A 16,644-nucleotide genomic window follows, 5' to 3' on the forward strand; every position below is an offset into this window, starting at 1 on the left:
AGCTTACATACATAAAAACATAATAATCTATGGAAATAACCATTAAAAACCAATCCTGATGCAGTATAAAACAATTTGAAACAGCAGCTTCAAACTAATACACAGGCCAGATCATAGCATAAAAACCAAGAAAACAATTAGCAAGCAAAATCAATATTAAAACCATAGCATTAAAATCTTTTAAAACTCCTAGCCAAAACCAGCTAGTGTTTAAGGCTTGTTTGAAGACCGACACCATAAAGGCTGTATGTAAGCCAGTAGGGAGCACCATAAATGAGGGGCCACCACCAAGAAAACCCAGTCTCTCATGCCTAACCCATTAATAAATCTTACAGGCAGGCAAATTAGCAGGTCAACAATGGTGATAGGCAGCACCGGCCTGGGGCAGAGACAGCACTACCATGGGGTAAAGTGAGGTGGTGGATTTGGGGTGTCATTAAGGGGAGCAGAAAGGGAGATAGTTATATGAACCATGGGGCACAATCTGCTGTGACAGGCCTACTGAAGTAAATGGAAGACGCACAAAGCGTGACATTTTCACAGAGCTTTGAGCAGGAGATTTTCCCCAGCAGATTGAGACTTGTGTCAATTACTGAGAATTGAGGGCATGTCAGTTTTTTGTCCCAGGAACCAAAATGTCTTGGTATGGCCATGGATCTCGCCTGAGGGCTAGCAGCTTCCAATGATTTTGGATATAGGTTCCCTCTCCTGGGTGCTTCCCAAATGTCACATTTTAGCACTAATCTGTCCTATTCTGTTTTGTTTGTTTTGTCAACAGCACTATTAGGGCAAACTGTCCACACTGCTTTAGCTATTTTACCTTCCCCATATAGAATGTTTCTGGGATGTTTCTGCAACATTATATCCACACTAGTGGGCAGTTCCTGTACCACTGTTGCATGTCTTTACTGGTTTTGCCCTTCCTATTCGCTCTTGTCCCACTAACTCCTAGATGCTATTTTTTCCCCACCAGAAGTGTACAATGTGGAAATGTTGCATTTCCATGACCCAAAAAGTCCATGCATTGATAGACAAGATGGAGCCCAATGCAATTATCCAGCATGTGAGCTGGATCCTATTCCTTGTGGATCCTATTTCTTTCTGGCTTAATAAGCATAAACTGCTCTTACCTCCACAGACACTGATCTGTCCACACTCCTCTTGCTGGGAGTCTCAGAGCCCATTTGGGTCCTGGCAGCAACCATCTCTGAACCTCGGGATGGGTTGCTACTCTTGGATATGTGGCTTTGCCCTTGACTTTGCCCATAGCTGGTAGTGCCCAGGCTATCCGTGGAAGCAGTTAGATCATGAAGATTCATTGGGGGGCTGGTGGGTACCTCAAAATCCAAGCCCTTGCTGAAGTCGCTTTCTGGCTCCACTTTCTTTGGAGACTGGCTGAGAAGGTTACTGGATGAGTCCCAGACACCTTCCTCTACTTGCCTGCCAAAAAAAGGGCAATGGAGAGTCAAGAGCAGGTCAAAGGGTCTCTGGCAGAAGCCCACATGTGTGGCAGCATATTTTAAATGGCTGCCATCTACAAACAGAGTGCTGCTGCATTGATTGCCTAGAGGGGCCATTTTTTAAAACTGCACATGGGGGTGCATGAATAGCAGCATTAATAAAACGAAGGCTGGGGAACCAGGAAGTCAGCGAGGACAAGAGAAACTGCAACCATTTGAAAAAAGAAAATGTGGGTGCGATGACAATAGGGACGATGATGACAGCGGAGCCCCGACAGTGGGAGAGACCTTGGGGATCAGGAGGTGGGGCTTAAGTGTCTCAGTGACAATACCCAGAGAATGGGCTGCAGGTAGTTTGTGAAGCTTAAGCAAGTCTAGTCCTGACCAGTAGCTGGAAAGAAAACCAATAGGGAACCCCATGTAAGCTGTTCTAAGCTTCTTGGAGGAAGCAGGGGGTACAAATGCAGCAAATAAAAATCGCACGTCTCCAGGTACACCTCCAAGGAACACTAACTGGACAGTGTGAGCATCTTGGGGGGAGGGAAGGGAATGTTATCATAGCCTATCAGGTCTCCAGAGAAACAGCAGGGCTTCTGCTCACTCAAGAAGGGGCTCACTCACTTGCGGACTTGCGTAAGGGTGTCAGTCACGGCCTTGCACCGCTTGAATAGGCCGTCCAGCCGGTGCGGCTCTTCCTTGAGGAACTTCACAGCCTCCACCTCCACACGTAGGACCACACGCATTTTGCTCTGCAGGCTGGGAAAATTAGCTGCAATGCCAGGGACAGGCAGAGAGGGAAGGGAGAGGCATGGGGGTCAGAGCAGGCTCAAGGAAGGCTTTCACCTGGGGGGGGCAGGGAAAGGGAGGCACAGAGCCGAGAAGGAAAGCAGGCGGGCGGGATGGCAAGGCTCAGTGAGTGAGAAGTGAGGCCCCCTCTGGCCATTACAGTTACTTGGTCTCAGAGGAGCAATGACATTTCTTCAACTGTGTAAATACCCACCACAGTATCTTCCCCCCTCCCAAGAGCACAGGCAGTCACAAGCAAGGTAAACAGTTGTGTGTTCTGCATTGTGAAGTAGGGCTACAAAGCCACAACTGCTCTGCCCTCCAATGGTAGGATACATTTGTGAAGATTTCTTTTTATGTTTCTATGAGGGCTAGCAACTTAAAATACAAATGAAATCTGAAATGTCCTTGATATTTCACCCTCCCCCCCAGGTTTGAAGAGGGTTTGGGAAGTGGGTGAGGATTAGGGATGACTGATAGCAAAATCAACATGGCCTTATCCTGGTGACAACCAGAGTAAGCTCACACAAAATGTACCACAGCACACAAGAGACATAACACTGGTCCTCAGAAACTGCTGTCAGATTCAAACAAGAAAAGTATCAGGCCCAAACCCTTGATGGGATCTCAGGATATGTATGCACCAACCCTACTTTGTTGCTTTTACATGGTCCCCCCCCCAAAAAAAAGAAACTTAGTTAATATTAACATGTACTGGTAGATCCAATAAGAAATGTCAGAAATCTTGGTGGACTTTTTTGACATTTACACCCAAATAATTGGGGGCAGTTTTGGAAAGTGTCCTTTTTCTGGAAATGGTGCAAATGATGCTGACATTATGACATTTACTGAAAGATGCCATCTCATTTAGCTTTAGCATTTCTTGGTAAATGACAGCATTTTCTGAACTCTCCCTCTTGGTCCTATTGAAATCTTAAGACTTGCTGGTAAGTGCTAGCATCTGCCAGGTTTTTGACATTTTGTCATTGCTGTTTACCATAACATAATATAGTATTTTCCTCTCATAATTACTGGACTAGGCTTAGTTGTTTTAAAGAATGCATACCTATACCCACTAATCTGGAAAAAAAACCCTCTGGACTCAGTGAGTCACCTCTGAGTAGACATGTATAGGATCGCACTGTAAACCTTAGTGTTGTCTTGCCTGTAGTAAATAGGGATGGCAGTTTCGGTTTCTCTTAGTTTCTCATTTCTTAAATCTTAAGTTCAATTCTCCACTTATTTTGCATTTTTTTAAAACAAGTCCTCATGAAAATTCACCAGCATTTTAATGTGAATTTCTCCTAATATACATATATTTATATGCAGTTTTGCCTAATATACATATTTTTGCAAAGCAAATTTCCCCTAATATAATGCATATTATGTTATTTGTCCTAACATATGCATTTACATACAAACTACCTTAGTATATGCATATTACTTGGCTGAAGAACTGCATTGCAAAATTTACAGCAGTGCAAATTTTGAAGGATGAATGTTTGGCATACTGTTTTGGAAAATGTGAATTACATAGGTTCCTCTTTAAATGTGAACCGAATCAAATTTCTGCTTCAGCCCTAAATGAGAGCAAAAGAGAAAGGAAGGCCAAGAGCCAATCTCCATACGTAAGAATGAGGAAAAAGCATGTACTGTTACGTTAGATCAGCTGGAGTCCTCAGAATATGCTCAGACAGGAAGCAGGAAGCAGTAGACACAGGAAGGCAAGCATCTTGCAGGGGATCCACATGCGCATATGTTTCTGTGCATGCAGAACTGCCTGTGCGCGTACAATTGCTATGGGTGTTAACTTCACTACCAATCGAATAAGCAAACGGGGATTGTGTACATGTTCTGGGAAGGAAAGAGCAGCTCTGTGCAGCTCTTAAGCTTGCTATCCTAGTCTGGGCCAACACAAATTATTTTAGTCATTATTATTTTTTAAAAAAATTCTGATTGTATTTTTATAGAATTTTTACATTTGTATGTTACCGTTTGACTGTATTTATTATGAAAATGTGATCAATACGTGTATCATTAACAAGAACAATAGCATCAACATAATAATTATTAATAATAATATCAGCATCAATACAACTGAGTGGTAGGGGAAGAATGAAAAAGTGGGGAGGAATTAATTCATGTACACTGGATGAATGCAATCTATTTACCGTGTGGCAACTTACAATGTATGTCCTTAGTAAGCTGATCATCTGCATTTGTCCTAACAAATAGTGAGAAGGAGAATTATAACTCTCCCTTGCATCTCTGGATTTCCAATCAAGTACAGAATCATGGTCAAATTCTCCTCATCACTTGGCAGACAACCAAGTTGTTAGCATGCACTCTTTGGTAAGCTACTAGGTAAATGGTTACCTGCATTCACCCCCTTATCCTCTCATGCTCTCTCAAAATGCAAAGCATTTTTTGTGCAAGGCACAAATGATCTTATGAACCTCACTGCCACAACATGCTGCGTTGCCACTAGCATAAATTGCTTTGAAAAAGGAGGAGGGGGGCTGTTGATTCATGGACAACAAGTCTACCAACAGCTACTGGCTATAGCAGCCTTCCTCAGCCTGGTACTCTCCAGATGTTTTGGACCAGAACTCCCATCAGCCCCAGCCAGCATGGCTATGCTGGCTGAGGCTGCTGGGATTTGTAGCCCAAAACATTGGGAGGGCACCAGGTTGGAGAAGGCTGGTCTATAGTAATTTTAAATGAAACCTCCATGTTCAGAGACAGAACATCTCTGATTGCCAGAGGCTAACAACAAACCACACAGGGTTATCTCTCTCCATCATACCCTGCTTGTAGGCTTCCAGGGGCATCTGGCTGGGAACACAGGGCTCTGCAGCCCTTTGGTCTGAGCCAGCATCATGATTGATGTGTTCTTTTGACTAAAGTCTTGGAAAGCCCTCAGTTTCCTGGGGCTTTTACAGATAGGCTCTTCATAATCTGTGTGACAAATAATGCAAAGTCAGCACTGAAAAATCAACATTCTGCACTCAAGGGAAATCTACACTGTTTTAAAGCACAACTTTCTTCTTTCTCAAAAGAAAAAAAATGTGGCAGGGAGGGAGAAGGGTTGCCTGAAATCCATTTGATTCTGAACCTGAGATTTGGGTTTTGACCAAATTTATAAAACACTTTGACATGATGGTAGCAGAAGGACAGATGGAGGAAAGGAGATGCGTGGAACAAGGCGAATATGGCTGGAGGAAAAGAATACAGAACCACAACATCTTTGCTGGATTGGACCAGAAGGCCAAATGAGTCAGGACTATTCGTCCACCATAATTCCACACACAGAACAACTCGCATGATGGAAAACCTGTTTCTACAACCGGAAAGCTGGATTTCTGCAGGTATGCTGCCTATCTATTTCTTAAATTCATCTCTAAACCAATCAGGAGGGCTAGAAACTTTTCTTTTAAAAAAATGACAGCAGAAATTCTCACATACTTATATTCTGTGTCAGATACTGCACATATTTCCCAGCCCATGCCACAGTTATCTGAGCTCTCCCAGTCCCCTCTCACCCTTTAGCTCGGTCAAGTTATCTCCCAGCTGTTTAAGCACCAGGGATTTCTCCTCCAGCTCTTGTGTGGAGATAAGTCGGTGATTGTGCATCAAATCTTTCTGGATCCTCTCCACTGATTTCTCCATGTCGCTGCAGAGACACAAAGGCACCATCACACAGAGGCCAGAGAGAGAAGAAAAGGGATGTAGGGCTGGCAGGGGAGGGGGTTATTCTTCCTCCTTTCCATGTTCCACCCTGGCAAGCATCACCACAGTTCAAGAACACATTCTAGTCAAGCAAAAGTACTTTAGGAGAGGGTGAAGCAGGGCTGGTAAGGGCCATGACAAAGGACTGGCTAATCTGTCAATTTTGGTTTCTTTCAGGTTCTCATTTTGCATTTTCACATCATTTTGCATTTTTTTTTAAAAAAAGTCCATCAGCATTTTATGCAAAATTCACCTAATATGCACATTTTTGTATGCAAACTTTGCCTAACATAAACACTTTTGCAAAGCAACTTTCCCTAACATAATGCATTTTTGTATAATATCTTCACCAGTATATGCATTTTTATGTACACATTACCCGAGTATATGCATTTTTGTAAACATTACTTGGCTGGAGAACTGCATAACAAAATTCAGAGAATGATGGTTGTATTTTGGTTTGCATATTGTTTCGGAAAGTGTGAATTAGGTAGGATTGCCTTTAAATGTGAACTGAGTCGAATTTCTCCACAATCCCTAGGCAGGGTAGGAGATACAACTATTCCAGGAACCTTTCTTGGATTTCTAACTTACATTTATTGGCAGTCAATCTGTAGCCATTAATTCTATCCAGCTTCTTCAACCTAAATAGCACTTCTTTTGGGGGGTTATTCCCCCATGATATATGAATGTTATTGCATTGTTGAATGGTAGTGTCATTCTGGCAAGAAGGTTTTTTTACACTGATGTGATACTGTTGGCTTTTTCTTTTACATAAAGAATCTTTGGAATATCTCACACAGTTTGGGATCTGGAAGATATGCAAATACTATGGTTAAATTGCAATTTCCAGTTGCTAAAAAAGAAAGTCTACAATTCAATTAAAGAAATGTTGCTCAATTAATCATATTAGTTTTGGCCAATTAACCTATCAATTACATTTACATAAATATGCATATGCTTAAAAATGGGTGATAACCAATGTTAGCTTTTCTCAGAGTAGACCCACTGAAATCAATGGCCTTAAGCTCATTTATTTCAATAGGTCTACTCTATGCCTAACATTGCTTATCACTCAAAGAGTTGTATTCAACTAAGTCTACTTAGAATAGACCCACTGAAACTAATAAACGTAAGTTAGTCATGTCTATTAATTTCAATGGTCTTTCTCTGAGTAGGACTGGCATGAAAACCACCCAATATTTATGAAGCAAGAAGCATGCTTAGATGACGCACACATGTGGATGCACCCTCTCCTATGCAAGAGAAAAGGAGGGATTCTCTTTTAAAGATGAGGCTTGGAACCTGGAGTTTTTATAAGTACTTGGAGTAAAATTTAGATAGACAGACAGGCAGACCAGTCTGTTTCTGGTCTGAGTTAGTTTCACATTCCTAAATCCAATCCATTTCTGCATAAGGCTGCATTTTTAAAAAATCCACACACACAAATCACAATTAAATATGTATTTTTGAACTTATTTACTCACAAAATACACATCTGTAAGTGTCTTACCTCAAGTAATAATTTTTAAACATTTATCCTAAAATACACATTTTAATACAAATTTTGGTAAGTTTTTTTTAGCCAAGAATGTGGAATTTGAAGGTTCTGATCCGCACATTAGTCTAAAAAGTGCAGATCAGTTCTGTTTGTACCTCTTTCACAAAGAACAGATTTCTCAAGCATCGCTACTATATCTGCTTCCTAATTAATTATGGGCACATTTTTTAAAAAAAATTATAGCTGCAGTTCCGTACAAAATTACCTTGGAAGAAGTCCTATTTATATCAATGGGGCTCACTTCTGAGTAGAGCAATTAAACTCTGCTGCCCTACTAACAATTGATTCACTGAAAATCTAATGTCCCTCCAAATATATGAAATTGGATTCCCAGTTTATGTATATTATAGCCCAAGAGAAAACAGGGTAAACTGCAGCAAAGTAATGAAATATGATAAAATTTTGAAAACATTTATATAGTCTGATCCTATGCATTAATGCAAATGTATCTCCATCTCTTTAAGACTTTTACAAATAGCAGCTGTGGGAAGAGGAACTGGTTTGAGACCCCAGCATGAGGGATTTATTCCTGCATCTGTATGTGAAAAGGCAGAGGGCCTTTTCAGTTGTGGCTCCCCACCTGTGGAATGTGCTCCTTCCTCAATGAGGTCTGTCTGGAGCCTTTGTTGATATCTTTTTGGCACCAGGTGAAAAGACTTATCTTTTTTCTCAGGCTTTTGAAGGACTAAGATGATACTGTTTATTATTAACACGCTGCCAAAGCTTCCGGTGGCTATAATGGGGGTTGCTGTTGTTGGAATGAGGCAACAATTATTGTAGCTAGTTACTGAACCAGTAGGGGGGGTGCTAGACAGAAACAGCAATGTTTGTGTTTCTTTCACTATTATGTAACTTGTTTGTCTGAGCATCTTCTTCCTGCTCTTTCTCAGACTGACCACACTCTCCCCTTTGTTCTCCATGTTGCGAGGACATATCTCTCTGAGAGAGATGGCTATATATGTTATTAGTGAGTAATCCTTAACTTTTTTCTTTCTCACCTTTACCCAGGGTTGGCACTAGCCTGCCCTGGGCATGTGGTGTCGTACTCCCTAACACTCCCAATGCACAGGGCTTAAATAGGCCTTCTGCCCACCTACTTCCTACATCAGTGTGTTGCGTGCGCATGCTTACCATCACCCAAGATGGCAGCAGGGGTATCAACCTCTTAAAGATGCCCCTGCTGCAATCTTGGGTGATGGTAGGCATGAACACGCTGCTTGCTAATATGGTGACACAGGAAGTAGGTGGAGTGGGCGGTCTTATTTAAGTCCTTGCTGCCTGTATCAGGGAGGTGTTGCCTGGGAGCTCTCACTCTGCAACCCACAGCAGCATCAAGTTGCAGAGTTCTGCAATCCACTGCTGGCACAGATCACGGAACGGGAGTTCTACCCTCCCAACCTAAGGAGGGGCCCTTCAGGGGCCATTCTGGGCTGCAGAGGCCCTTAGCCAGGGCCCAGGCTGGCTGCCCACTGGTGCCAGGCCTGTCTCTACTAGTGGTTTCCACAGACTTGTTGCAACTGCTGTGTTAACTCTGCTGTTGTTGCTGCTGCTGCTGCTGCTTTTAATGGTATATTTATTGTGTGTGTTTTTTTTAACAGTGTTGTAAGTTGCATGGAAACCTTTGGGTAGCAAGCAACTAACAAATCTAAATAACAACAACAATGATAATGATAATAATAATAGATTGTATTTACTTTTTCCTTTCATAGCAAATGGCAGGTTGTGGGGGAAGGGTTATGGGGGAAAGGTGCAGGGAAAAGAGTAAACCCTCATTCTCTTTGCATGGCTGTCCTGATTTAGATTGGGGGGGCCTTCACATCTGCTACTGTAAAAGAAAGGAGCCACTGAGTTCTATGAGATTATAGAGCAATCCAACCTGCTGGGAGTGAAGCCGGTGGAGGTGGCAGAAGGGGCCATCACATCCAGCTGCCGCTCAGAGGCTTGTGGAGGGGAGGATGCTGGCTGCACTGGCAGGGCACAGCGGAAAGAAGCAAAATCCTTCTGACACCCATTTTCCTGGCATACCGGTAAGTCTCCTCCGCGGCCCCTCCTTGGTTATGCCCCTGCAACACCCCTTTTGCAGGCCTTCTGCCAGCTTCCCTTCCATCAGGCTGGGCTTCTTCAGCAGACCCCCAGCTAAACCGGGATGAGGGATTTATGCCAGCGCAGCCCAGCTGAACTGGGACCCAGCTGACACTCAGCCAGAGGTGTACCATATCCAACTCCCGCCAGCCCAGTGTAAATGCAAGATGGATTGTGCCCTTAATCCCTAGTAAGCAAGTTCAGGTTTGTAGCCTTAAATTGCTGCATTGAATGATTCTGTCCCCCTGCTCTTTCCTCTCTCCACTTTTGACCCCCCTCCCTCCACCCATTGACTCTTTGTTAATCCAGGTTAATTCTCAATAATGAGAGGAAGGCAAAGTTGTTTTATGCTGACATAATATAAACTTCTGTTTGTTTATTACAGCTCTACCTGTATAGGTTCAAGATAAATAGGTCTTTCCCCATCTTTCCTATCTTCTCACTCCAGGCTTATCAGACCTTGCCTTTCAAATCTCTATTCTGCTGGTTTCAAAAAGACAAAACCATTTTTACTCCAATTGGGAATTTGGCACTACTGAGTTTAGTGGAATGAGATCACATACATCACTCACATGAAATTAACTCCACTGACCTAGCTAGAGCATTAATGTAGTTTACATACACCCATACACCAGCAGAAGGGCATCCAGGGAACAAAAGTGTCCCAGTATCTCCCACAGGCTGTGACAAATTGCTCATTCTGCTCAGCAACCTTCCCTGAACAATATGTATTTCACAGAGGCGCAAGTGGTTGTATCCAGCATAGGGATAGGGGAGAAATTCGATTCAGTTTGCATTGAAAGCCAAATCTATCAAATCTGCACTCGCTGAAACAATATGAGAACCAAAACAAAATTCATACAAAACCAAATTTTTGTGATGCAGTTCTCCAACCAAACCAATGTTTACAAAATTCATATATTGGGGGAAATGTGCATAAAAATGAATATATGAGTGAAAATAACACACTAAAATGCATTATATTAGGAGAAATTGCTTGCAGAAATGTGTACATTAGTCAAAACTGCATACAAAAACGTGTGTTTTAGGTGAAATTCCTACTAAAATGCTGAAGAATTTTCAAGAGTTTTGCTCAAAAAAAATTGCAAAGTGCTGCAGAAATGCGGAGAACTGAATTTAAGATTGGTAAAATGTGGCATAGTGGTTAGAGTGTTGGACTACGACCTGGGAGACCAGGGTTCGAATCCCCACACAGCCATGAAGCTCACAGGGTGACCTTGGGCCAGTCACTGCCTCTCAGCCTCAGAGGGAGGCAATGGTAAACCCCCCTCTGAATACCGCTTACCATGAAAACCCTATTCATAGGGTCACCATAAGTCAGAATCGACTTGAAGGCAGTCCATTTCCATTTTTCAAAATGAGAAACTGAGAGAACTAACATTGACAGATCCCTCAATCCCAAATCCAGCAGAGTGTTAAGTCAGGATCCGTCCCTCACAATGGGACTTTCCTCCCTCTCTCTCCTCCCTCTGCATACTCCCTCCAAATCTATTCTAGGGGTTTTCCCAACTCTCTAGAGCAGATTTGGGAAGGGAGCCGGGCATGCTGGGGGCTAGGAGAGATGTTCTGTTAGTCATAATCCTTGTGCTGACTGGGTACATTAGTAGAATACCATGCAGGGTGCTTCTAGATGGGGAGCTTAATACTATGAATGGGCTGTTCAGATATAAAAAATGGGTCACTGGCAACTATTGTTTTAACTTATAAGATTTTCTCTGAAAAGGGTATATTTTGATTAAATGGGGGGAAATACTTTGATGCCGTGTGGATGCAGTGAAACTCTTGTTTGCATGAGGAGCCCTGACCCTACAATAAACACCCACCTGGAAGCACACACATACACACACATCCCCTTCCAAAACTCTCACTTTAGCTGTTGGGTTATGAGCTCTTCCTCATTGAGGTAGCGAAGGCGCTCCTCCTCCACCAGGGTGCGCTGACGCTGCAAGGGATCCTCCTGTTTACGCATGGTGTCTGTCACTCTAACACTGATCTCGGTCTCTGTCCGTCGCAACATTGTCTTCACTGTCTCTTGGTTTTGAAGCTGCAAAGGACACGATTGGGGGGAGTGGGAAAAAAGAATGAAGTCAAGGTGTTGCAGGAAGACAAGCAGTTGCAGGCACGGTGCCTCAAACCTGGGAGAGAAAAGCTCCCTCCCTCCCTTCCAGCCTTTTTGGGAGTACACTTGAAGAGCATCCAGAGTTATCAGGTGATTCAGAGCGTAACTAATCTGCTGCTGCAGATAACGGGCTGCACATTGCTCTCTGCAATGTGCATCAATTTCCTTTTATTTTGTGACTTTACATCAAGGGCACTTGCTCCAATCCAGTGAAACAAATCTGAGTGTGCAAGCAGCAGGTTCTTGTAAGGAGATCTGATGTTCTAGGCATGCAGACACCTTCTGTGTATAAGGAAAAGTGCTTAGCACATGGCTAACTCCAGTGGCATCCCCATGCGCCCCCAGCTGGCATAGTTTTCTTTGTGGGAGCAGCAGTGTGTGTGTTTATATACTAAAATCCACTCTGAGTAGCATGGCATTGCTAACCCATCATCTCGGTCGTCATGGAGAAAGGATCTCTCCTCCAGGTCTTTCCCTCAAGATCCATTTCTTTGGACTTCTCCTGTGCCCATCCTTCTTCTCACCCACATCTGTTTATTTATGTATTGGCTACTGTAAATTGTATTGTTTTATTGATGTATTTTGAAGTATTTTGATGTATTGATGTATTTTATTATTGATGTATTTTTATATTTGTGTTTTTTTGTAAGCCGCCTTGAGGGCCTTTTGGCCGAAAGGCAGGGTAGAAATAAATAACAGCAATAACATGTATATATACAGCTTTCTGTTGCTCCCACAGTTTGCTATGGTTTAGAACGTGGCTCCCTTAGGGTGTATTGATATGGCAGCTTACCATGGTACTAGCTGTGGCATTAAAATAAACCTAGAAGTGCAGACAGAGCAATTGCCCGTGCTTCCTCTGTAGACAGCCAGGGACAAGGGACTGATACAGAATAAAGTTGCTGTCAGCATTTGCAGATAGTAGAGGTTGGTTATGTTCACATTTGACTCCCTTCGAAACGGCCACGTAGATTCACCTTAAGGCACAATCCTTTGGGAAGCTGTCCTTCACAAACCTCACCAAAACATGCAGGAACTATGCATGAATAAGGTGATGCTCTTGCATGACACCTCCCCTTCCTTCCAATAGGGCTTGTGCAGGGTAAACCTCCAGTAAAATGTGTTATTAGGGAGGATTGATCTGCATAGATGTACATGGAAATAGCCCTCAGATTGCTGTTTTTCCTACAAAGCACTGCAAAACTGCTTGTAAAGTTCACATAAGGAGAACAGGAACAATAACTGAATTAGACTGTCAGTCTTGCACTAGAGAAAAGGCTTTTTCAATGGTGGCCTTATGGAACTCCCTCCCCACGTTGGCAGGTTTTAAATGGGCCCTGAACACTTTTTTGTTCCAAACTGCTTTTACATGATATTTTAGTTGTCTAAATGCTCCTCTTTCAAAAATATTTATAATGGTTTTCCGTTGATACTGTTTTACTGATGCTGTTATAACATTTTTAGACACATTAGTGGTTTATAGATGGTGGTTTATGGTTTGTAATTACATTAAAGAGAATTTCATGTTGTTAATATGTTGTGAGCTACTCGAGGAGGAGCTAATTCCTGAAAGGTGGTCTATATATATTGAAAAAACATATATAGATATATACACTAGACACCTAAAGCCCTCTTACCACTTACATGTGAGCAGAGCAGGTGCATACCTGCACACTCCTCTATCATATGAAGCCAGTGAATGTATAACTCTTCAACGTCTTGAATTTCTTGAATTTCTCTTCTTGCATTTCATGTTAGTTGTCATGTTTTCTGCAACCTGATCCCATTACTGTTATGTTATCCAAGATATTATATTTCAAGTACAGGCTTTGACATCATCTCTGTCTAACATTTCCTTTTTATTCATTGTTGTTGTTATGTGCCTTCAAGTCAATTACGACTTACGGCAACCCTATGAATCAGTGACTCCAAGAGCATCTGTTATAAACCACCCCGTTCAGATCTTCTAAGTTCAGGTCTGTGGCTTACTTTATGGAATCAATCCATCTCTTGTTTGGCCTTCCTCTTTTTCTACTCCCTTCTGTTTTCCCCAGCATTATTTTCTTTTCTAGTGAACCATGTCTTCTCATGATGTGTCCAAAGTATGACAACTTCCGTTTCATCATTTTAGCTTCTAGTGATAGTTCTGGTTTAATTTGTTCTAACACCCAATCATTTGTCTTTTTCACAGTCCATGGTATGGTATGTGCAAAGCTCTCCTCCAACACCACATTTCAAATGAGTTGATTTTTCTCTTATCTGCTTTTTTCACTGCCCAACTGCATTTATTCATATATGAACTGAAATTGGATCGGAATATGTACATACTGGAATTGTTTCAATTTTCTAGGAAACAAATTTTGATTCTCTTTCTAAATTCAGAATAATTAATTGCAATCCTGTAGTCCCTGTGAGGACATCTCAGGGGTCATAGTATATAGCAATTTCCTCCTCTCCACAGGTGGAGAGTAGGGTCACTGCTGTTGCTCCTCTGCTGTTGGTGCTCTGACAGTGAAGAAGGCAAAACAGGAGACATTTTGGGAGCAGATCAGGAAAGGCTTTGGATCCTCATTTGCTGGATATGACCCGGAACATGGAGAAAAATACACCAGACCCAGGGCTGGCATACTGATTTTTCCTCCCACTGGAACTAATGGAGAGGAAAAATACTGGGGGGGGGAGAATTTGGATGGAACAGCAAGAGATGGCAAGAAGCAGGTAAAAAGCTGTCCTCACCCACTTTCTGAACCCACCAGGGCTTGTCACTGGCAATTCCTCTGTCACAGGGCCCCTCCAGACTGGGTTTTATTTGGGGGGGAGATACAGATGTATTCTACACCATGTTACTGATGCAATAAAAGAGTATTAGTGGTGGATTTCTACTGGACTGTCCACACATCATTCAGCTTTATGACTTGTTCTGCAATGCTTCCCCAATGTTACTGCACTATTGATGTAACTTGTGCTATAGGGCAACAAAAGCATGACAACAAAAGCCCCTGGAACATTTGTGGTATGAAAAGTTACAAGATTTCAGCAGGAAGGTAGGGGACATGCACAGATTGGAAACAAAGCAGTATGTCTGCCCCAACGCTTTTGCAGGCATCATGGATAACTGCCCTGGTACCATCATGAGCACAAATAATCAAGACTGCGCAAGAAAAAGAATGTCTGGAGAGGCCCATAGATTCTTTCTCCATCGTCCCCACAGAATTACTCTGCCTATAACCATAATACTTTTTTAAAAGTACTAGGGGAAGCCTTGATAATAATTACACAGGATCATAAGATACAATGCCTCTACATCAGTATTCATGGGATTTCTATCTATCCTAAAGAGATAGCTGGAAGGTTGGGGATTTACTGTATAAGTCTTGGACTGATTACCTTATATTTCTAATTTAATGACAGAATAGACCAGTAGCATGAAATTATTTTTTCACAAGTATGCCTGTGGCTTGTAAACCTGTTAACCTCTTTATATGCCCTGGCCTAAGGCAGGCTCTCTTTTGGATATAGCATCCATCACCTAAGATATCAGGATGCTCTCCCAGTGCCCAGCGGAGCAATGCCTTCTGCATGTGAGTGACACTGACAGAGAAAGGCAGCTCAGAGACCAGACATGGCTCGTTTTCCAAAGTTCAAAAGCATCTGGGGAGAGATGAGGCAGTGTGAGCCATTTGCCTTTCCACCCCTCTGCACCATTCACCACTTTCCAGCTTCCAACAAGCTGTCACTGTTAATTAGCTCTGGAACTAAGCAACTCGGAGGAAAACACAGGCGTCTCCCACACTAGGGGATGACAAGATCGGATTGCTGGCCATGGATGCGCAGCTGCCATCTGGCCTTTCATTTGGTGCCAGATATTCCAAAATAACCCATCACCGAGAAGGGTTTGTTTTGGTGAATGCTGCTAATGAGAATAAAAGCCAACAGAAAAGGAAAAAAGAGACTGAGGGTGAAAACATAACAAGAGGGACTTTTTTTTTTTTTAAGGCAAGCAGCTTGCTCTTCCATGGCTGTCAGAACAAAGTTCACTGCAAAAGGAAGGATAGGTGAAACTATGATGATGATGATATATTCCACCCTTCCTCCCAGAAGAATCCCAGGGTGGCAAACAAAAACACAAAAAATACTCTAAAACATCTTAAAAACAGACTTTAAAATATATTAAAACAAAACATCTTTAAAAACATATATTTTTAAAAAGCTTTACAATCTTAAAAAGCAATTCCAGTACAGATGCAGATTGGGATAAGGGCTCTACTTAAAAGGCTTGGTGAAAGAGGAAGGTCTTCAGTAGGTGACAACAAGTTAACAGAGATGGTGACTGTCTAACATTTAAGGGGAGGGAATTCCAAAATGTTAGTGCCACAGCACTAAAGGTTCCTATGTTGTGTGCAATGGACCTCCTGATAAGATGGTATCTGCAGGAGACCCTCACCCGCAGAGCATACTGATCAACTGGGTATATAAGGGGTAAGATGATCTTTCAGGTATCCTGGTCCCAAGCTGTATAGGGCTTTGTACACAAAACCAGAACCTTGAACTTGGCTCAGTAGCTAATGGGCAGCCAGTGCAATTCTTTCAGCAGCAGGATGACATGTTGGCAATACCCTGTCCCAGTGAGTAGTCACACCACTGAATTTTGCACCAGCTGCAGCTTCCGGACCTACCTCAAGGGCAGCCCCACGTGGAGCGCACTACAGTAATCCAACCTGGAGGTTCCCAGTGCATGGACAACAATGGTCGTGCTATCCCGGTCCAGAAACGGCTGCAGCTGTCTTACCTGACAAAGCTGGTAAAAGGTACTCCTAGCCGCTAAGGTCACCTGGACCTCTAGCGACATAGATGGATCCAGGAGCACCCCCAGACTACGAACCTGC

General features: G+C 42.6%; 1 protein-coding gene across 19 annotated transcripts in view; it reads right to left on the reverse strand.

The window, feature by feature from the left end:
• The window catches only part of SRCIN1 (SRC kinase signaling inhibitor 1), a 183,990-nt gene that overhangs the window by 54,623 nt on the left and 112,723 nt on the right, over window positions 1-16,644 (reverse strand). For 18 of the 19 annotated variants that reach the window (XM_061589051.1, XM_061589050.1, XM_061589052.1 and 15 more), the window contains 4 exons: window positions 11,508-11,683; window positions 5,789-5,919; window positions 2,082-2,229; window positions 1,131-1,440 (listed from right to left, as the gene is read on the reverse strand). In XM_061589051.1, coding sequence (XP_061445035.1) covers window positions 1,131-1,440; window positions 2,082-2,229; window positions 5,789-5,919; window positions 11,508-11,683 — 765 coding nt within the window. The remainder of the gene's footprint in view (window positions 1-1,130; window positions 1,441-2,081; window positions 2,230-5,788; window positions 5,920-11,507; window positions 11,684-16,644) is intronic. The other variant, XM_061589040.1, reaches the window with a different exon arrangement.

This window comes from Rhineura floridana, chromosome 11 (genome assembly GCF_030035675.1).
Source record: "Rhineura floridana isolate rRhiFlo1 chromosome 11, rRhiFlo1.hap2, whole genome shotgun sequence".
Taxonomy (NCBI): domain Eukaryota; kingdom Metazoa; phylum Chordata; class Lepidosauria; order Squamata; family Rhineuridae; genus Rhineura; species Rhineura floridana.